A 22,596-nucleotide genomic window follows, 5' to 3' on the forward strand; every position below is an offset into this window, starting at 1 on the left:
TGGGAGCTGACCTGGACAGTCTGGAGGTGATGGCAGAGGGGAGGACGAGGAGGAAGCTGTACCCTATCCTTGAGAACCCCTGCCACCCCCTCCATGATGAGCTGACCGCAATGCATGTTTAGCCACACCCTAACCCTAACCCAGTAACAACCTGAATAAACTCCTTTCTTTTTTCTTGTACCACTTTTAGCTCTATTTATAGCTCTATTTTAGCTATTTTCTAGCTCTTTCTTAGCCCTACGTATTATGTCCGTCTTTGTTTTTTAACATGTATTAATTAATTGTATGCATGTTATGTATTAATTGTTTTAAATGGCTGTTGATGCTGTGATGGACATCTGAATCTCCCCTCTGGGATAAATAAAGGTTTTCAATCAAATCAATAACGGTACACAGAAGCCACGGTTCGGTACGTACCTCGGTTTTGAGGTCACGGTTTGGTACAAGTTCAGTACAACAGGAAAAAAGCAACAAAAATGTGTAAGGCTAGGTTTATTTTAATTTATTTTAAACAGACCAGTACAAGTTATACTTAGTTCCACCTAGGCTTGCCGCGGTAGTCTGTGATACCGGTGTTACTCAGTGTTCCACCAAGTAGATGACTTGCCCACTGCCTCCCCCGGTGTATGCTTTTTAAGTTTCACTTTCACTTCTAGAGTAGATTTAACTTCACACGAAGCAGAGAAAGAAGACTCTAGAGAAGAGATGATCAGCTGTGAGGGAAAGTCGTGTGGAATAAAGTTTGTGTGTGTGTTTCCAGTGGTTAACGTTATTGGGCGAACAAGGAAAAGATGAAAATGTTCAACCTATTGTCATGACCCTGCTGTGTTACGAATGTATCATTCATTCATAGTTTTGTTTTAGGGACACCGGTAGTAAAGGGGAGGGGATGAAACATTATTATTATTATTATTATTATTACAACAAAGGTCTCAACAATTCACACCAGTGGGTACCATCAGGATATAATATTTATATTCCATCATCACCATAAATGTTTTACTTTATTGAATATTCTGTCAGGATCATGAAGGTGGATGTTAGAGCTCTATCTTTGTCATTGTGTGTGTAGGGTGGAGGGGCGGAGCTGGTACACATCACACCGTGGTCGTCTGTGGATAGCTGCAGCTGCCAAGAATGCTACTCCTCAGGAGATTAATGAAGTGGAGGGCATGTACCGCCATGTCTACAGGAAAGGTACAGAGACACATATGCATGTACACACATGCAGCTACCAAATATCAAAACCATCAGCCTTCAGTTATAGCCAAGCGGACTCTGACTTGTGTGGCCAAGGGGTGATACTTAGCCAGTTTGTCTGAAAAGGCTTGTTCCATATAAAGGTTGAATGCACAACCTATCTCAAGGAGAAGCCCATGTCATCTGTGGGGTATTTAGAATACTGTAGAAAATGTCACAAGTTACATTTAACCAATCCGGCATCACTTGTGAATGTTTGTACATGCACACATTTCTTTGTAGCACCTCTCTAACAGCCAAAGCAACCAAATCCACAACATGATCATGTCTAGCAGTATACAGGCCTTCATATGCAGCCATTCACAACAACACTATCATGTCTATTATTGAGTATACAGGCCTTCATATGAAGCCAGTCACATCAATACCACAGTGTCTAGCAGTATACAGGCCTTCATATGCAGCCAGTCACAACAATAGCATATACGGTCTAGCAGTATACAGGCCTTCATATGCAGCCTGTCGCAACAATACCATAATGTCTAGCAGTATACAGGCCTTCATATGCAGCCAGTCACAACAATACCATCATGTCTAGTAGGGATGCCCCGATCGATCGGCCACCGATCGTTATCGGCCGATAATCAGTATATGCGATCGGTGATCGGTGATAATGCTTTATTTTCGCCGATCGTCAAAACCGATCGAAAAACATGATCCAATTCTTAGCGGAGATCTCACTGCTGACTTCTCTCTCAGACACACAGCTGCCTGCAGCGTACAGCGCCTCCTCCTCCCCAGCCCCTCCCGCACTCATGTAAACAAGAGCCTCACAGTCTGCTCTAGTAGTGCATGCGACGTGAGCTAACGTTGGCTACCTACCTAACGTTACTGTTTAAACTAAATGACCCAGTGACTACATGAGGCATTGTCTAACGTTATCTAGCTGGCTAGCTACTGATAGCTGCTGATATCAACAAATGCTCCAGCAATAGTCGAGTGCATGATAAGTTACCTCTGTTGACTCGGTAGCTCACGTTAGCTCACGTTGGCTCACGTTAGCTCTAAACTAAATAGTTCACTGAGGCGTTGTCTTAACGTTATCTAGCCGGCTAGCAGTAGCTCAGATAGCTCCTGATATCAATGTCTTATAACATTGATTCGATGCGTATTCGAGCTGAGGGCTTGCTGAATGTGATTTATACCAATACTAGGGACCAGCTGCAGCGCCGGAGAATCCTGGCCGTAGCTGGAGGCTACTCGAGTACACACAGACAGTGGAGCTGTTTGCAGATAGCGAGCATTTTGACTTGTTGCGTGGTGGCGATGTCTCGCAGATAATACAAGTACAAGTCTAATTATATAATATATATATTTTATAAAAAATAAAAAATAAATGTATATAAAATAATTTGTATTTTTTTTTTTTAATCAAAAACGATCGGTATCGGATCGGTATCGGCCGATATGGCTCAAGACGATAGGTGATCGGTATCGGTGGCAAAAAACGTGATCGGGGCATCCCTAATGTCTAGCAGTATACAGGCCTTCATATGCAGCCAGTCACAACACATGCAACAGTTTCTAGATGCAAGATACACTTGCTCAATACTGGATCAATTAAAAATGTCTGTCTGTGTTTTACACTCTGGACTTGTTTTGTGTTTTTACACTCAGGACTTGTAATGTGTTTTTAGTTTTTACACTCTGGACTTGTTATGTGTTGTTTTTACACTCTGCACCTGTTATGTGTTTTACACTCTGGACTTGTTATGTGTTGTTTTTACACTCTGCACCTGTTATGTGTTTTACACTCTGGACTTGTTATGTGTTGTTTTTACACTCTGCACCTGTTATGTGTTTTACACTCTGGACTTGTTATGTGTTGTTTTTACACTCTGCACCTGTTATGTGTTTTACACTCTGGACTTGTAATGTGTTTTTACACTCGGACTTGTAATTAGGGATGTTTACATTTATTTAACCTTTATTTACCCAGACAAGCAAGTAAGAACAAATTCTGATTTTATTTATTGTCTCATAATTGTATCATAACGCATAATGTTGTGTTAATTCCACAACAAGAGATATGTAATGTTAATTACCTGAAATTATTAAGTTTTGGGGGGGGGGGACCCTGCATATATCGGTATCGGTTGATATCGGTATCGGAAATGAAGAGTTAGACAATATCGGTATATCGGATATCGGTAAAAAAGCCAATATCGAACATCCCTACTTGTAGGGATGTGTTTTACTCTCAGGACTTGTTATGTGTTTTTACACTCAGGACTTGTAATGTGTTGTTTTAACACTCAGGACTTGTTATGTGTTTTACACTCAGGACTTGTTATGTGTTTTACACTCGGGACTTGTTATGTGTTTTACACTCAGGACTTGTTATGTGTTTTTACACTCAGGACTTGTTATGTGTTTTACACTCGGGACTTGTTATGTGTTTTTACACTCAGGACTTGTTATGTGTTTTTACACTCAGGACTTGTTATGTGTTTTACACTCAGGACTTGTTATGTGTTTTACACTCAGGACTTGTTATGTGTTTTTACACTCAGGACTTGTTATGTGTTTTACACTCAGGACTTGTTATGTGTTTTACACTCGGGACTTGTTATGTGTTTTACACTCAGGACTTGTTATGTCTTTTACACTCAGGACTTGTTATGTGTTTTACACTCAGGACTTGTTACAGTATGTGTTTACACTCAGCCCAGCCTTAACACACATAATCAAACACACACACACACACACACACACACACACACACACACACACACACACACACACACACACACACACACACACACACAAAGAAGTAAATTATTCTGCGTTTACATTCTAGCCCAGGCAGCCCTCCCCTTTCCAAAATGCTAAAGTCCGGGAAACTAATGTGTTAACTTTGTGTCAGGTGATGTAGTGTGAGTGTGACTGAATGCTGTTGTTTGTTTGTGCAGAGCCCAGGTTTCCTAAAGACTACCCCACCAGCTGTCTGCTGGGCTGTGTCAACATGACAGACTGTCTGTCTCAGGAGCAGTTCAGAGAGCAGGTTAGTGAAACACACACAGAGGAAGGAGTAGACGTTACCAAGGGGAAACTCGACCCTCACCGAGTTATGCATACACACATGCACACACAGGCATGCACACAAACACACACATATGCACACGCACAGATGCAGACACAGGCATGTGCACAAACACACACACGCACAGGCATGCACACAAACACACACACAATTACAGACGCATGCATTAACACACACACACACACACACACACACACACACACACACACACACACACACACACACACACACACACACACCCAAACACAGACACCCAAACACAGACAAATGTACTAACTCATACACATTCACACAGACACAAAACCCCATACAACATGGCCTTCTCCTGTAGTACACTCTAAAGACGTCTGAAAGACACACACACAGGACATGGCTTTCTCCTGCAGTACACTGTAAAGACGCCTCCATTTCAGTCAAGAACACAAACTGAAGGACGACCCAGGTATTTGGAAAAGTTGATGGAATCTGAACAATCTTTTCCTATAAATTTACCCACTGACATGAACAGTTCCAATGGTTACTTATCCTTTCACTTGGGAAGGATTAGTCAAGTTGACATTAGACTGCAACAGGAAATAAACTTGGGCCCATTTAGTTCATGTTGTCACATCATCATTGTCAACATTGTAGTACGTTAATACCAATACTTTCTAATGAAATGCAGTGCAACATCCTACCAGCAGAGGCCGTACTGGACCCTTTCACTGTAAACTAGCATATTCAGGGCAACCACATCCAAAATACTAACTGCTTAGCTACAGAAGCCACCCTGCTATTGACCTGTTATCTCAAACCCTTGCCCCCTTTTCTTGATCCTCCAGAGTTTGAGACATTAGGTCATAGATATACTAATTTCCTCTCACATGGTGAGACTCCCACCAGTCCCTCTACATTACTATTATGTTTACCAAATAGGAGGACTGTAGGCTGTTGGTGCAACATCTACTCCTGGTGCAGGGAAGTGCTTGGTCTCAGAGAAACAGATTGACTCATGATCCCCTGCTGATTAATAATATATCAATAGAGTGTAGTGCCGCTGCTCTCTGCACTCCCCAAGCTCTCCTACCTTTCACACTGTGTTAAAGTGAACAGCCACTCTAAACAGGAATGATCTCACGTGATAACGGTATTCCTATGATCTTACACAGTTCAATCGGTATCTGTGAAAATAATCATGAAAAGAACAGCATTTGCAAACTTGAAAGTATCTTCCAAAGCTGGAAACCAGATAACCCAAGACTCTTATTAGTGATGATGTCACCAAGAGAGAATGCCTGGAGCTGCCGTCATGTTTATATTCTAGAATGGAGCTGCCCAATGTTTATATTCTAGAATGGAAATGCTGCCATGTTTATATTCTAGAATGGAGCTGCCGTCATGTTTATATTCTAGAATGGAAATGCTGCCATGTTTATATTCTAGAATGGAGCTGCCGTCATGTTTATATTCTAGAATGGAGCTGCTGCCATGTTTATATTCTAGAATGGAGCTGCTGCAATGTTTATATTCTAGAATGGAGCTGCCGCCATGTTTATATTCTAGAATGGAGCTGCCGCAATGTTTATATTCTAGAATGGAGCTGCTGCCATGTTTATATTCTAGAATGGAGCTGCAATGTTTATATTCTAGAATGGAGCTGCCGCAATGTTTATATTCTAGAATGGAGCTGCTGCCATGTTTATATTCTAGAATGGAGCTGCTGCCACGTTTATATTCTAGAATGGAGCTGCTGCCATATTTATATTCTAGAATGGAGCTGCTGCCATGTTTATATTCTAGAATGGAGCTGCTGCCATGTTTATATTCTAGGATGGAGCTTCTGTCATGTTTATATTCTAGAATGAAGCTGCTGCCATGTTTATATTCTAGAATGGAGCTGTTGCCATGTTTATATTCTAGAATGGAGCTGCCGCAATGTTTATATTCTAGAATGGAGCTGCTGCCACGTTTATATTCTAGAATGGAGCTGCTGCCATATTTATATTCTAGAATGGAGCTGCTGCCATGTTTATATTCTAGAATGGAGCTGCTGCCATGTTTATATTCTAGGATGGAGCTTCTGTCATGTTTATATTCTAGAATGAAGCTGCTGCCATGTTTATATTCTAGAATGGAGCTGTTGCCATGTTTATATTCTAGAATGGAGCTGCCGCAATGTTTATATTCTAGAATGGAGCTGCCGCAATGTTTATATTCTAGAATGGAGCTGCCATGTTTATATTCTAGAATGGAGCTGCCATGTTTATATTCTAGAATGGAGCTGCCGCCATGTTTATATTCTAGAATGGAGCTGCCGCAATGTTTATATTCTAGAATGGAGCTGCCATGTTTATATTCTAGAATGGAGCTGCCATGTTTATATTCTAGAATGGAGCTGCCGCCATGTTTATATTCTAGAATGGAGCTGCCGCAATGTTTATATTCTAGAATGGAGCTGCTGCAATGTTTATATTCTAGAATGGAGCTGCCGCAGTGTTTATATTCTAGAATGGAGCTGCTGCCATGTTTATATTCTAGAATGGAGCTGCTGCCATGTTTATATTCTAGAATGGAGCTGCTGCCATGTTTATATTCTAGAATGGAGCTGCTGCCATGTTTATATTCTAGAATGGAGTTGCTGCAATGTTTATATTCTAGAATGGAGCTGCCGTCATGTTTATATTCTAGAATGGAGTTGCTGCAATGTTTATATTCTAGAATGGAGCTGCTGCCATGTTTATATTCTAGAATGGAGTTGCTGCAATGTTTATATTCTAGAATTGAGCTGCTGCCACGTTTATATTCTAGAATGGAGCTGCCGTCATGTTTATATTCTAGAATGGAGCTGCCGCCATGTTTATATTCTAGAATGGAGCTGCCGCAATGTTTATATTCTAGAATGGAGCTGCCGCAATGTTTATATTCTAGAATGGAGCTGCCGTCATGTTTATATTCTAGAATGGAGCTGCTGCAATGTTTATATTCTAGAATGGAGCTGCCGTGTTTATATTCTAGAATGGAGCTGCTGCCGCAATGTTTATATTCTAGAATGGAGCTGCTGCCATGTTTATATTCTAGAATTGAGCTGCTGCCATGTTTATATTCTAGAATGGAGCTGCCGCCGTGTTTATATTCTAGAATTGAGCTGCTGCCATGTTTATATTCTAGAATGGAGCTGCCGCAATGTTTATATTCTAGAATGGAGCTGCTGCCATGTTTATATTCTAGAATGGAGCTGCCGCAATGTTTATATTCTAGAATGGAGCTGCCGCAATGTTTATATTCTAGAATGGAGCTGCCGCCATTTTATATTCTAGAATGGAGCTGCCACCATGTTTATATTCTAGAATGTAGCTGCTGCCGCAATGTTTATATTCTAGAATGGAGCTGCCGCAATGTTTATATTCTAGAATGGAGCTGCTGCCATGTTTATATTCTAGAATGGAGCTGCTGTCAAGTTTATATTCTAGAATGGAGCTGCCGTGTTTATATTCTAGAATGGAGCTGCTGCCGCAATGTTTATATTCTAGAATGGAGCTGCTGCCATGTTTATATTCTAGAATTGAGCTGCTGCCATGTTTATATTCTAGAATGGAGCTGCCGCCGTGTTTATATTCTAGAATGGAGCTGCTGCCATGTTTATATTCTAGAATGGAGCTGCTGCCATGTTTATATTCTAGAATGGAGCTGCCGCAATGTTTATATTCTAGAATGGAGCTGCCGCAATGTTTATATTCTAGAATGGAGCTGCTGCCATGTTTATATTCTAGAATGGAGCTGCTGCCATGTTTATATTCTAGAATGGAGCTGCCGCCATGTTTATATTCTAGAATGGAGCTGCCGCAATGTTTATATTCTAGAATGGAGCTGCTGCCATGTTTATATTCTAGAATGGAGCTGCCATGTTTATATTCTAGAATGGAGCTGCCGCCATGTTTATATTCTAGAATGGAGCTGCCGCAATGTTTATATTCTAGAATGGAGCTGCTGCCATGTTTATATTCTAGAATGGAGGTGCCGCCGTGTTTATATTCTTGAATGGAGCTGCTGCCGCAATGTTTATATTCTAGAATGGAGCTGCTGCCATGTTTATATTCTAGAATGGAGCTGCCGCCATGTTTATATTCTAGAATGGAGCTGCCGCCATGTTTATATTCTAGAATGGAGCTGCTGCCATGTTTATATTCTAGAATGGAGCTGCTGCCGCAATGTTTATATTCTAGAATGGAGCTGCTGCCATGTTTATATTCTAGAATGGAGCTGCCGCCATGTTTATATTCTAGAATGGAGCTGCCATGTTTATATTCTAGAATGGAGCTGCCATGTTTATATTCTAGAATGGAGCTGCTGCCATGTTTATATTCTAGAATGGAGCTGCCGCCGTGTTTATATTCTAGAATGGAGCTGCTGCCATGTTTATATTCTAGAATGGAGCTGTCACAATGTTTATATTCTAGAATGGAGCTGCCATGTTTATATTCTAGAATGGAGCTGCTGCCGCAATGTTTATATTCTAGAATGGAGCTGCCGTCATGTTTATATTCTAGAATGGAGCTGCCGCCATGGGTTTATATTCTAGAATGGAGCTGCTGCCATGTTTATATTCTAGAATGGAGCTGCTGCCATGTTTATATTCTAGAATGGAGCTGCTGCCATGTTTATATTCTAGAATGGAGCTGTCACAATGTTTATATTCTAGAATGGAGCTGCCATGTTTATATTCTAGAATGGAGCTGCTGCTGCTGCAATGTTTATATTCTAGAATGGAGCTGCCGCAATGTTTATATTCTAGAATGGAGCTGCTGCCATGTTTATATTCTAGAATGGAGCTGCCGCCGTGTTTATATTCTAGAATGGAGCTGCTGCCATGTTTATATTCTAGAATGGAGCTGCTGCCGTGTTTATATTCTAGATGGTAAGTCCAGGATGAGTCAGTGTATGAAAATAGCTTCCCCTTCACCACTGCCACCACCACCAAATCGTGCTGTTAAGAGGCAGTGTTGTCTCCTGAACCTCCTCTGTGAGAGCCTTGAGGCCGTATCCCATCTCCCGTCATATCATTCTAGGTTCATATATATTATATACATTGTAAACATGACTTTCTGAACTCCTAGAATGTTTGTTTGAGCTTCTGTGTCAAAATGAAACAATAGAACGCGAGAGGGAGTGTGTTTATATAGTATATATCGTCACGACTGGTCGCAGGCACGAGCCCGAGGCGAGTGTCATCGTAAGATGATCTCAGCTGTGATGTGATTTATTAAAAGATTGTTTGTACAGTGAGTGTGAGGTTTACTTCATTGTTATTCCAACAAAAGGGAACCAGAAAATGTGGGTTTATGCCTGTAATCATCCTACATTGACAACAAATTCAAGTCTCCCATTAACAGGATGTTTGTTTCTTTTTTTTTTATCCACTTTTTCTCCCATTTTCTATATTTTCTCCCATCCCAATTTCGTATCATCCAATTCAACCCTCCCCTGTCACGGACGCTGTTTCTTGCCTCCCACAAGCCGGCTGCAATGTGGACTAAGTCATACATAGCACAAGTCCCCTCCGGTACTTGAGGTAACAGCAGTCGCATCTTTTCACCTGCGCAGCTCGATCTCTCAGTGGCGAGGAGTAACGCGTGGGAGGCTCACGCTGCCCCCGACACTTCCTGATTCTACTGCGCAGGCGCACCAACCGACCTGTAGGAGTCGCTGTCCACAACGCCCGATCCCCACCCATCAGTTTCCCACCCCCTAATACGGCCAATGTGTATTAGTACGGACGACCAGCTAAACTGAAAGCAAATGTGGAGCGCTGGGCTCGAACTGACGAGCCCAGCGTCTCCAGCATTTCGTGGCGAGTGCCTTGCCCACTACGCCACGTAGCCGCCCTCTAGGATGTTTGTTTCTTGATGACATCATCAAAGGAGTTTTGGGTGTTTGTTTCTAGCTTTGGGAGAGATGTGTTCATGGTCACAAATCAAGACTGACCCTGTGAAAGATCATACCGTTAGGGCTAGCATGTGAAATCTGATATTGGCTGCATTGCCATATGCCTTGGACCCGATCAACATTTACTACCAGCACACACTAAAGTAAAACAACAATACAAATACAAGCTCTATGAAATAACTGAAACTAAATGTTTTGCCTCCAAAACGTAAAATAAAATATGCAAAGATAAATAAACAAATGTCATTGACATTGTAAAACTAAAATGACCCTGACTAGCGATGGATTTTCATACCAATGAATTGATTGATTGATTGATTGAAAAGTTTATTAACAGATTGCAGAATGGGTACAGTACAGTACAGCTCAATACATACAATTGTTAAGGGGATGCAGACCAGAGAAAGACTTTCGTCTTGTTTACATCAGGGTCCCCCATTTTCAATTCATCATAACATATATGACATACATGACATACAGATAGACAGTACTGCTACATCTATACATTTATGACATATCAGATTTGCAAATACAGTACTGTTTGTGATACAAAAGTGTCCAGAAAAGGAGTGTATATACATTTGGCATAGAAACTGTACATTGGAGGAGGTTGGTTGGGTGGGGTGGGGTTGGGTGGGTTGGGTGAGGGCTGTACATTGGAGGTGGGGGGGGGGGGGGGGGTTGGGAAGGGGACACACACACATTTTACACTGTACATTGGAATATTGACAAAGCCTTACTTGGTCATTTACTGTACAACTAGGTTAGGACATTTGTAGGGGCCAGTTTCGAATTGCAGTCTCACGTAGGTGTTTTTTGAGAGTGTTTTTGAAGGTGGGTAGTGATTCACATTCCTTTACAGCTTTGGGTAGGGCGTTCCACATTGATGTGGCATAATTGCGAAACGTGTTTAGTCCCTTGTTTGAGCCGAATCTGGGTTTTACATGATTTGTGGAGCTCCCTCTGGTGTTGTGATCGTGGTATTCACTGACCTTTGGGAAGTATTTTGACATGTACATGGGTACCTTGGTCGCGTAGTGTATCTTGTAGACCAGGCCCATTGCAAGTTGCTGTACTCTGTCGTCTACTCTAAGCCATCCTAGGTTGTCAAAGTGGGCAGGGGTGAGGTGGGTTCTAGGAGTCAGGTCAAGTAGTAGTCTGACTAGCTTGTTTTGAGATGTTTGTAATTTGTTTTTTAGTGCCTTTGAGGTGCTTTGGTACCATGAGGTGCAAGCATAGTCGTAGTACCCTTGAATGAGTGCTCCTGCTAGAGTCTTCAGGGTATTCTTGTTTACCAGAGAGGAGATCCGGTACAAGAATCGCGTTCGTTGGTTGACTTTTTTTATTACATTGGATGCCATTTTGTCACAGGAAAGATTAGCCTCTAGGATGGAACCCAGGTAGGTAATTTCATCTTTCCTTGTGATAATATTGTCACCCACTGTAACCGAGAAGCCGTCGGTCTTGCTGAGTTTGTTATTTGAACCGAAGAGAATGGACTCTGTTTTGCCCATGTGTAATGATAGTTTGTTGTCGGCGAGCCATATGCAGATTTTGCCTAGTTCCGAGCTGAGGGCTTTTTCAACCTGTAACTTGTTCTTGTCAGAGACCAGCAGGGCTGAGTCGTCCGCAAACAGGAACAAGTTGCAGTCACAAGCTGACGACATGTCATTTGCATAAATTAGGAATAGTAGCGGTCCTAGTATGCTTCCTTGTGGAACACCACAGCTCACTGTGAGGGGGGGGGGATAGGGTACCGTTTACTTCCACCATCTGTTCCCTCCCCTCCAGGTAGGATTGTATCCAGCTCACTGATAAACTATCAAAACCAATTGCTTTTAGCTTGTCAATCAGAATGGTGTGATTGACAGTGTCGAAGGCCTTTTGTAGGTCCAGCATGACCATGCCGCAGTATTTGCCCTCTTGTTTGATGTGGTCGTTCAAGTAGAGAAGGCATGTGTCAGTGGAGTGGGATGTTCTGAAGCCAGATTGGAATTCGTAGATTAGATTTTTTTCCGCAAGGTACTTTTCGATCTGTTCGTATACTATTTTTTCCATGACTTTCGAGAAGAATATGCTGACAAGCTAAAGATGGCATTCTGGTCAAATATGAATATGTCTGCTATTGTAACATTAAATGAGTGAATCAAACTAGTTCAATCTATGCGATAATGCTTCACATCTATGGCACTACGTTTCTGTGGTCTTTGTTTAGAATGAACATATTTGCTCCCTTTCATATCTGTCACTAGCTTTGCTGAACTGCAAAATGCATTATGCTCTTCAGTAAACATGGAACATGTTACTCTTCCACACCTTTTCGATTTGTGTGTGTGTGAGTGAGCAAGCACAGTTGTTCCTTTTGTGTGTGTGTGTGTGTGTGTGTGTGTGTGTGTGTGTGTGTGTGTGTGTGTGTGTGTGTGTGTGTGTGTGTGTGTGTGTGTGTGTGTGTGTGTGTGTGTGTGTGTGTGTGTGTGTGTGTGTGTGTGTGTGTGTGTGTGTGTGTGTGTGTGTGTGTGTGTGTGTGTGTGTGTGTGTGTGTGTGTGTGTGTGTGTGTGTGTGTGTGTGTGTGTGTGTGTGTGTGTGTGTGTGTGTGCGCATTGCAAGCGAGCTGATAAAGTCTAGTGGTAGCCACACAGAAGGAGTGAGTCATTTACCTCAGTGATCCTGCAAACATCTGTGACTGCCTTCCCTCCCCTCTCTGTTCCCCTACATACTTGTGCCCTGTTGGATGGCCTGTCTGTTGGATGGCCTGTTGGATGGCTGACAGTGGGAAGATGAAAGATGAGTGAGATAACATGGAACACAGGCCACAAGTTGAACCCAAAGCTGCCCCTCCTCCACACCGTCTTTATGCATGCACACACACACACGCCCTTACAGAAACCCACATACACACTTGCGCACACACATAGACATATACAAACACACACACACACACACACACACCACACACTAGGTTTAATGAGATATTGACACAGAAACAGTTGTGGAAATTGTGCCTGCTTCTTTTCTGCTGATTTACTAACTGAGCTCAGGAAATGTAATTGGTTCTCATTAGGTTGCTGTGTGTGTGTGTGTGTGTGTGTGTGTGTGTGTGTGTGTGTGTGTGTGTGTGTGTGTGTGCACTCCTGCAGGCCCCGCCTTTCTGAATGTGTAACTAAGGACAATGGTTATTGCTTATTTCGTTAGAAGTGTGTCTAACTGTTGTGAAGTGAAGTGTTGCTGCATACTTACTGTTGGGACTGGTAAATGTGAGGGCTCTCCCCTTTGTGCTCTGTCCTCATTCTCTCCACAACTCATTCCTTCTAGGGCTGTAAAATCATGTTTGCAGGCTGTGTGACTGCCCTTTCATCCTCTGTGTGTGTGTGCGTGTGTGTGTGTGCGTGTGTGTGTGTGTGCGTGTGTGTGTCCACTTGCACAGTACAGTCGTAAATAACACCCCCACCCCACACAAAGCTTCTCAGAAGAAAGAGAGGGAAAGGCAGATGTCGAAAATAGGAAGCAGCCCCTGAGCAGCACGAGAGTAACTCCATGCCTCGTCCTCATTGGGAACATTGAACACAAGCTACTGCTACACTGCCATTTAGTATGCATGGACTTTAGCGTTAAGCAGTTGAAGCTTTATTCCCCCTTGCTTTTACTTAGCATGGTGGATAATACTAAGAACTTCATTATTGAGTTGTTGTCAGGAGCTACACAGCTTGGAAGATAATGTACATAAAAACATGGAAAGAATAAATGGACAACAAAAATAAATAAATAATAATTTCACTACTATAATTGAAAAGGGGTTTGTGTGTTTTTGTTTGTCGGGTGTTGCACCGCGCACCATTGCTCTGATCACCCTCTATAATAATTATAGTAATAATACAAATCTAATAAAAACATGTAAACATCAGTTTAAGCATAGAGTCTCTATTCACACACCAGTGTCAGACTAGCTGCTTGGCTGAGCGTGTGGGTCAGGCATAGAATGTATAGTACTGCACTGGCAGCTGTGGGTGGTTAGAGAGTGATGTACTCTGTGAAGTACAACCATGATTCTTGCATCTCTGGTACAAAATAAAATCTTTCCTGAAGTGATGAATGAATAATTTAGAGAAAGATGGAGAGAACAAGAGAGCAGGAGGTAAACTGTATGAAAGGGGCATGTAAGTGGTTTACTATGACTGGTCCACTACAGTAACCACATTCTGACTCTAGGGGTTCTGTTGGTACACTGATACACCACCAAGGAACTGGTTCCCCACTGACGGTCAGTGTGTAGTATGACTGGTGCCGCCCCCTTTGTTGATTAATTGCTCGGTTCGGTCGCAGTCGAACAAGGAATGTCCACGCTGAATGAGTTATCTCCTGAAAGAGAAAAAAAAGCACATCTCCAGTAAATACTCAATTCAGGTCCCTTCTGCATGACCGTATGTGAGAAACACAATTTTACAGATTCAATTTAGTCTACAAAGTCCTATGACTATTAGGCAAACAATAATTTATTTTAGGCAAGGACAACCCTACTGACAAGCCAGTGTGCAGAGAGAGACGACCTCGGGGGATAACGGCTTTCTCATCTGCTTGACTCGGCCCGATCCTTCCCCTCGTTAGAAAACTGACTGGCATATTGATCTGCTCTCCCCATAATCTCTCACTCCTCCCAGCTCCCCATCCCCCCTGCCACTGATTATTGGCCTGCCATTATGATCTGTCCTCTGTCTCTTCACCACCACTTCCTCTCCCTGCTCACTCAGCAAGGGGTGGAGACGCACACATGACCTGCCCACTGAAGAGCGAGAAGGGGGAGGGGGGGGATGTGCGTCATATGGTGGAGGATGGGATTGATCTGTTGGGAGAGCGAAGGTGAGTCAGAGGAATCGGCAATGTGGAAGGATCGTGAGTTGGAGAGGAATTATGAAGGGGCTCATCCTCGGTAGTTGATTAGGATAAGACTCTAATCAGGTCAGATGGTGGATGTGCACATGTCACCTGCCCACTGGAGAGAGACAATGGAGTTTTATTGTATTGTTTTCATTATTTTTATTTTGTCTTTAGTCAGAAGAATCTGCAAGGTGTATGGATCAGAGAGTAGAGTCAAATTCTAAATGGGCTTATACTTGGTAGTTGATTAGGAGAAGATGCTTAATTGGTCGGGTGATGGTTGGTGTACTTTACTACAGAGTGATGGTTGGTGTAGTTCACTACAGATTACTTTGTCTCGCTAGCTTCATTCACACTAGCACAGAAATGATCGACAGCTTTTTTTTTTATCTACTTTTTTCCTCCTTTTTTCTGTATTTTTCTCCCATCCCAATTTAGTCGTTATGCCAATTCCCCTCTCCCTTCCTGGTCGTTGCGCACATTTGCCCCCCACTTGCCGGTCTGGGGAGGGTTGATAGATACTATCACATGTCTCCTCCGATACGTGTGGAGTCAGCCAGCCGCTTCTTTTCACCTGACAGCGAGGACTCTCATTGGGGGAGCGTAACGCGTGGGATGATCACACTACTTCCCCCAGTTCCCTCCCTCGCTGAGCAGGCACCCCGACCGACCTGTAGGAGTCGCTGTTTACAATGACCAGGATACACACCCCACCGGCTTCCCACCCTCTAACACTGCCAATTGTGTTAGTATGGACGACCGACCAAGCCGGAGGCACCGCTGACAGCTGGATTCGATACCAGTGTCTCTGCGGTGGTAGGCAGGCGCTTAGTCCGCTGCGCTACCCAGCCGCCATTTATCGACAGCTTTGAAATACAGCTGCTCCGAGAATCGATGAAATCAAGACGCTCAGTCAACCAACGGTACATTCGGAGTACAGACATATTTCCCATGTTTATCCACCCATCCGTGCTGCGCATATTCCAATCTGCATTTGGATTCACAGCAGTAGCGCAAGAACGTCAGATCCCATACTGTGCTGCGGTCGTACCAGTGCCTTGCTCCCCCACGGTGATGAAATTGATTGGATCGATCCACACTTTTAATAAGGGCCTGATTTCTCATTCCAAATCCACAGGCCACAGCACCGCATGTCTGAACACTTACGGGTCACAACAGTCTAATCTCATACTGTTTACGTAGACGTATGCTGAAGGAAGAGCCGGGCACTTTCTCTCAGTTAATGGAGCCCAGCACTGTATTGATTCAGCTGGGGCTGCCATGGGGGCAGGTAATGGGTAGAGAGTTGTTTTCGTGTCTTTGTGTACAATCCACATGTACATCCACAGTCAAATCATAGGGCCAGTGTTAATAATACCTTGATAAGGAAATCTCAATCACAGAATCCATTCATTAATCAATGTGCTTATAATGATTATCAAATATATTTTCATAATTATCACCGACATTGTAAGGCGTATTGTTACAAAAAAGAATACATTCAAATTATAGTATTACCTGGAATATATAAAGCTTGACAGATGAATTGATAATCCCCTTAGGGCAATTAGAGTGCCAGAGCAGCATTTGCGGTAAAAAGCACAATTCCAGGTACAATTATACATATCTATTGAAAAGTATATAAAAAGCAAATGGGAATAAGGGGAACCTACAGTATATAAAGATAGAAAAATATAAACATGGTGAGCACAGCAATGTACAAGGTACATACTTGACTTGACTACGGTATTATGAAAAAGCACCACCATATATTAATACCCACACATCACATTGTTTTCAGCTCAACCATTTATCTTTTAAAGAAGAAAAGGACTACTGGTTTCTTGTGTGCCAGCTCTTTCTGACCTCCAGAGTGGTGTTTCCGTGCTCGTTAGTGAGGCGGCGGGCCGGAGGCTCTGACTGATGCCTGCGTTTCCTTGTGTGGTAATGCGATATTTATATGCTGAAAAGCCTTCCTGCCAGCCCACCACACACAGACACACTCACACACTCACTCACTCACTCACAGGATATATTGGACACGTTCCAAAGGAAAGGATGTCAGGCATGGCTATTTTTTCCCTCCTTTCTTTCTTTGCAACATTATTATGTGAATCCTCTGCAACGGCTACTGTCTCTCCCTCCCTCTCTCCTCCTCCCATATCACTCCACCCTCCCCCCCTCAATTTCCCCCCCTCTTTCTCCCCTGCAATAAAATGTAGATATTGTTTTTCCTGCCAGGGCTGTGAAGGTGGATGTGGTCGTGGAGAATTCAATTTTGCTCTGGGAACAGGCTTCGTTATAGTGTTTGTGTGCACATGCCCATGCAAGTGTGTGCTAGCAAGTCTTTGAACTGTCGCCTCAATTTGTACTCACATACACTCTCTCTCTCTCTTTCTTGCTTTCTCTCTCAACACACAGGCTCACTCACACACAAAAACACACTCTCTCTCTCTCTCTCTCTCTCTCTCTCTCTCTCTCTCTCTCTCTCTCTCGCTCTCGCTCTCGCTCTCGCTCTTTCACTCACACACACACACACACACATACACATACACACACATTCCTTGCCTTCCTCCCTTTTTCCATGCTGGGCAGTTTGCCATGGCAGAGAGGTCAGGCAGCATGTGATTCTGCAGTGGTGTGTAGAATGCATTCAGCTCCGAGTCCCCAGGCACTGGATGACAACCAGCCAGACCCCACTCACAGGTCTACAGCAGCATGAAAAATACATAGGCCCATCTGCCAGACTGAGACGGTCTGCTACACTGCTTAGAGTTTCACTGTTGTCAACCTCAGGACCACTTTATTACATGCCACACACAATTTCTATCAAACTTCCAAATGAACAATTAAGGACCTTAAGATATTTTTGTTATGTCTGCAGTTCCTCTATTTTGTTCTACGCATAAAATCAGTACTTGCTCTGTGATAAAGACAACTATAGTAAGTTCTTCTGATGTTTTGGCAATGTTGAAGAAACTTAAACAACATCAAAGAGTAATTCAATTCTGACCCACATCTGACCCACTTTCATTTTTTTTCACTCTCAGCAGCAGGTTCACCAGAACTGTTGTACCGGGTGACTTGACTGTTCCGTTAAGGAAAAGTTAATTTAGCCAATCAGCCCTCTCCGTGAGAGCTGCTAAGACCTGGAACTCCATTCCAATTTACATCCGCAATATTGAAACACACAGATCATTCAAACACACTTTCAAAACATGGTTAAGAAATAACTACAGCCCTGCAGAACTCTAACCATATATGCTTGCTTGCCCACATGTACATGTATGTACCTAATATGTAGTATTATTGTTTGTACATTGTCTGTACATGTCAGCTGTATATATTTAGCATGATGTGTTTTTAACCTGTTCTTAATCAACTGTATGCCACATATGTTATGCTTTATTTTTAGCGGCTTTTAACACCAGGCCCAGGGACAACAGTCGAACATTTGCTTTGGCTAACACTGTCTCACACATTTACATTATGTTCATTAATGTGTGCTGTCCCTGTTCAAATAAAGTTTAAACTGAAACTGCACCAAGATATCTCAAACAGGTTAAGATTATTTGATTGGCTATGCAGTCAGTATACAGTAGGCTATTTATTGCTCCTTTGATCAGGTGGGATCTGATTTCTCACATGTTTTACATTCAGGACAGCAAATGCTTTTTCACTGATTCCAAATGTTTCTGCTGTGGTGCCAAATCAGTTCCGCTTGCAGAATTTGTGCCGACCTACTTCCAGGTCATAAACTAACATTATAAACTAACACTATATAAACGTCATATTTGCATTTAAAAATGGAACCATCAATCGGTTCATCACATAGAACCATTTCAACAGCACATTGTTTCAGTTTGATATGAAGTTAGCTTAGAATTGTACATGGCTATCTTCATATGACGTTAGCTTAGAATTGTACATGGCTAGCTTCATATGACGTTAGCTTAGAATTGTACATGGCTAGCTTGCCAAGATGGCCAACGTTTGCTACAGTAGCTGATGGTTAGCAAGTTAGCTAACGTTAGCTTCTATATCAACTTATCAAGGCAGTCCATTGGTGTTTCTAAATACAGTGGAAACCGATACATGTACATATGATGACAGATTTACGTTATTGTTTTGAAATGCAAATATCAGCTTCATATAGTGTTAGTTTATAACATTAGTTTCAACCTGTGAGAAAGTAGGTTGGAACAAATTTTACAAGGGGAGCAGATTTGGCATTACATTGGCTTAGATTTACATTGTCATTTAGCTGATGCTTTTATCCAAAGTGACTTACAAGTTCTGTACGACAAGTCAGCAGGAAGGGTACAACTCTATCAGATGAGTAACAATGTTCATCAAAGTGTTCAAACTTGAGTGCTACAGTGTCGAGTGTATGTTAGTATATTAGGAAGAGTGCATGACGGTAGAGGACAGTAAGAAGGTTTTTTTCGCTGCACGATATGCCAGGTCGAGGGCCTTGAAGCAGATTTGTGCGGCGATGGGGAGCCAGTGCAGGTCCCTAAGAAGTGGGGTAACATGGGCTGATTTTGGTAGGTTGGAGATCAGGTGGGCGGCTGCGTTCTGAATGAGTTGAAGAGGCTTGGTGGCGGTGGTCGGTAGACCAGCCAGCAGTGCATTGCAGTAGTCAAGGCGAGAGATGACTGTTGATTTGACGAGGAGTTGGGTGGCTTCTTTTGTCAGGAAGGGGGCGGATCTTTCTGATGTTGCTCAGGAGGAATCTGCAGGTTCTGGTTGTTGCTGCGATGTGAGCGGAGAAGTTCAGCCGGTCATCAAGGTTCAACAACACCAAGGTTCTTGGCGGTCGGGGACGCGGCCACAGCTACATTCTCCACTGGTTGAAAGGTCGGTCAGGGCCGGGGGGAGAATTTGGCCGGCAGGTGAAGCAATTCTCTTTTGCTTAGGTTCAGTTTGAGGTGGTTGGTCGTCATCCAGGTGGAGAGGTCGAACAGAAAGGCAGATATCCTTGGATGGATATCTGAGGGAGGGAAGGAGAGGAAGAGTTGAGTATCATCGACATAGCAATGATACGAGAAGGCATGAGACAGGATAATGTTACCCAGAGATTTGGTGAAGAGGGGTGGGGGGCCGACAGGGTCCCTCTCTATTAAAGGAGCTCCCGTCTTATACGGAGCTACTGAGAAATCTTGATCCGGTAGTTAGACTGGCTGACGCGCCGTTATATTCCTGGTCTCATACCAAACAGTCCTTGTCCCAATGACACAATGCAGGCAGCTTACTTGGAAAATGATATTTATTTGCTTCACCGTGCAAACAGAATATCCTTGTTTTTGTTCCTTAAACTGATTAAATGATAATGAATACGATATCTAATTGGATACAAACATTTCGACCTGAGACCTGCGTCGTACGTGCGGTCAAAAACCATTGCCCTTTTCCGGGTCAAAACTCCTCCTCCTACAGGTTTACCTGACGCTTAAATAAAAGAAGCGCCACCTTCTGGTCACATAAATCCACTGCACATTAATCCATTTTGGCCGTTACACTCTCCATGATACTTGGTAGGAGCGGTCATCAAGGTAGGATGTCAGCCATGCCAGCGCAGAGCCAGCCACTCCCATTACTGCGAGGGATGCGAGGAGGATCTGATGGTTGACTGTGTCGAAGGCTGCAGATAGGTCCACGAGAATCATTTCAGAGGAGAGGCCCTTCACTTTTGCTAAGTGAAGAGCCACTGTGACAGCTATGAGGGCCATCTCTGTGGAGTGACCAGTCCTGAATCCTGACTGATTAGGGTCTAGGAGGTCATTCTGTAAGAGATAATCAGTAAGTTGGTTGGATACAGCACGTCCAAGTGATTTAGAAAGGAAGGAGAGAAGATTGACAGGACAATAGTTGTCTATGACGGTGGGGTTCATGATTTTCTTTTAATGAGCGTGTGACTCTGGCTTGTTTTAGGGAGGTGGGGACCACCCCAGAGTTGAGGGAGGAGTTGATGGTAGCATTTAGGAATGGGATGATGTCTGGTGCTATTGTCAAGTTTGTTCTTGTTTTCCCAATTTGAAGGGCTCAGGCAACGTGATCAAGGATGGATATAACTGTGACTTTTCTTTTACCTTAGTTTGTCGTTTTTTTTGGTTGACAAATGGTTGTCACAATAGCAGGTTATAAACCTGAAAGGGTATGAAAGGAAATGTTTCAACATAATACATAGGCTATAATAATATCATAAATTATAATTAACATTAATACATTTAGCCTATATTATATCAGTTCATTCAAATAAACAATTACCAAATGCATTTTCATTAAGAACATTCATTCAGCATTTACCAATAATCAACATTATTCTTTAAACTTAACCATGTCATGAATGTCATGCATCAAAATGTTCAAACAATATATTCAAACTGTTGTAATGTCAAACATTACAGGCCTACAGCCCATGTATACACTACAGACAGCAGAAACACCATTTCCCAGGGTGCACTGGGGCCGCATGTTACAAACATTCCATGCTGAGCAGAGCGAACATGCTAGGGAGCTAACGGCTAACATAAGCAAAGCACAAATAAGCAAGCAAAGCACATGAACATAAAGCAAGCGGAGCACATGAACATAAAGCAAGCAGGGAAGGTGAATGTAAACATACCATTGGGCTATCATGTTTCTGGTCTGAATGCAGCTAACTCCCTGAGCAAAATGCACTACCTGAATGAGCTGGGGTTTCAATGCAAGTCCTCTGGGGCTGACCACATAGATGCCGGACGGTAAACCAGTCAAGCCCTCCCGTGCTGCCAGCATAGATGCCTGATATAAATTATTATTTTTTCTCCCATCCCAATTTCGTATATCCAATTCTTCCCTCCCCTGTCTTGAACGTTGCTAGACTATGCCTCCCACAGGTCGGTTGTAGTGAGGACAGAAGCCTTGCATCCCCTCCGGTACACGAGGAGGCAGCCTGTCACATCTTTTCACCGCAGCAGCTCGAACTCTCAGTGGCGAGGAGTAACGGGTGGGAGGCTCACGCTGCCCCCGCTATTTCCTGCTTCCGCCGCACCGGCGTCACCAAACCGACCTGTAGGAGTTGCTGTCCACAACGTCAATCCCCACCCACCGGCTTTCTCACCCTCTAACACTTGCCAATTGTGTTAGTATGAACGACCGGCCAGCCGGTAGCAATGCCGAGAGCTGGGCTCGAGCCCAGCGTCTCCTGCGTTGGAGGTGAGCGCCTTGCCCACTGCGCCAATCAGCCGCCCCCTCCTAAAGTTCATTTACTTTCAATTTACTTTTGAAAATAGTTGCAAGGAAGGGCGGCTAGGTGGCGCAGTGGGCAAGGCGCTCGCCACCAACGCAGGAGCCCAGCTCTCTGCGTTGCTACTAGCTTGGCTGGTCGTTCATACTAATACAATTGGCAGTATTAGGGGGTGGGAAGCTGGTGGGTGGGGATCGGACGTTGTGGACAGCGACTCCTACAGGTCGGTTGGTGCGCCTGCGCAGTAGAATCAGGAAGCGACGAGGG

The 22,596-nt window shown here is 43.3% G+C and overlaps 1 protein-coding gene across 1 annotated transcript in view; it reads left to right on the forward strand.

The window, feature by feature from the left end:
• Positions 1-22,596, forward strand: part of trip4 (thyroid hormone receptor interactor 4) — a 246,266-nt gene that overhangs the window by 8,474 nt on the left and 215,196 nt on the right. Inside the window, exons 10-11 of the mRNA XM_084337556.1 lie at positions 1,073-1,197; positions 4,173-4,264. Coding sequence (XP_084193682.1) covers positions 1,073-1,197; positions 4,173-4,264 — 217 coding nt within the window. The remainder of the gene's footprint in view (positions 1-1,072; positions 1,198-4,172; positions 4,265-22,596) is intronic.

This window comes from Notolepis coatsorum, assembly GCF_963971535.1.
Source record: "Notolepis coatsorum genome assembly, chromosome: 20".
Classification (NCBI taxonomy): Eukaryota; Metazoa; Chordata; class Actinopteri; order Aulopiformes; family Paralepididae; genus Notolepis; species Notolepis coatsorum.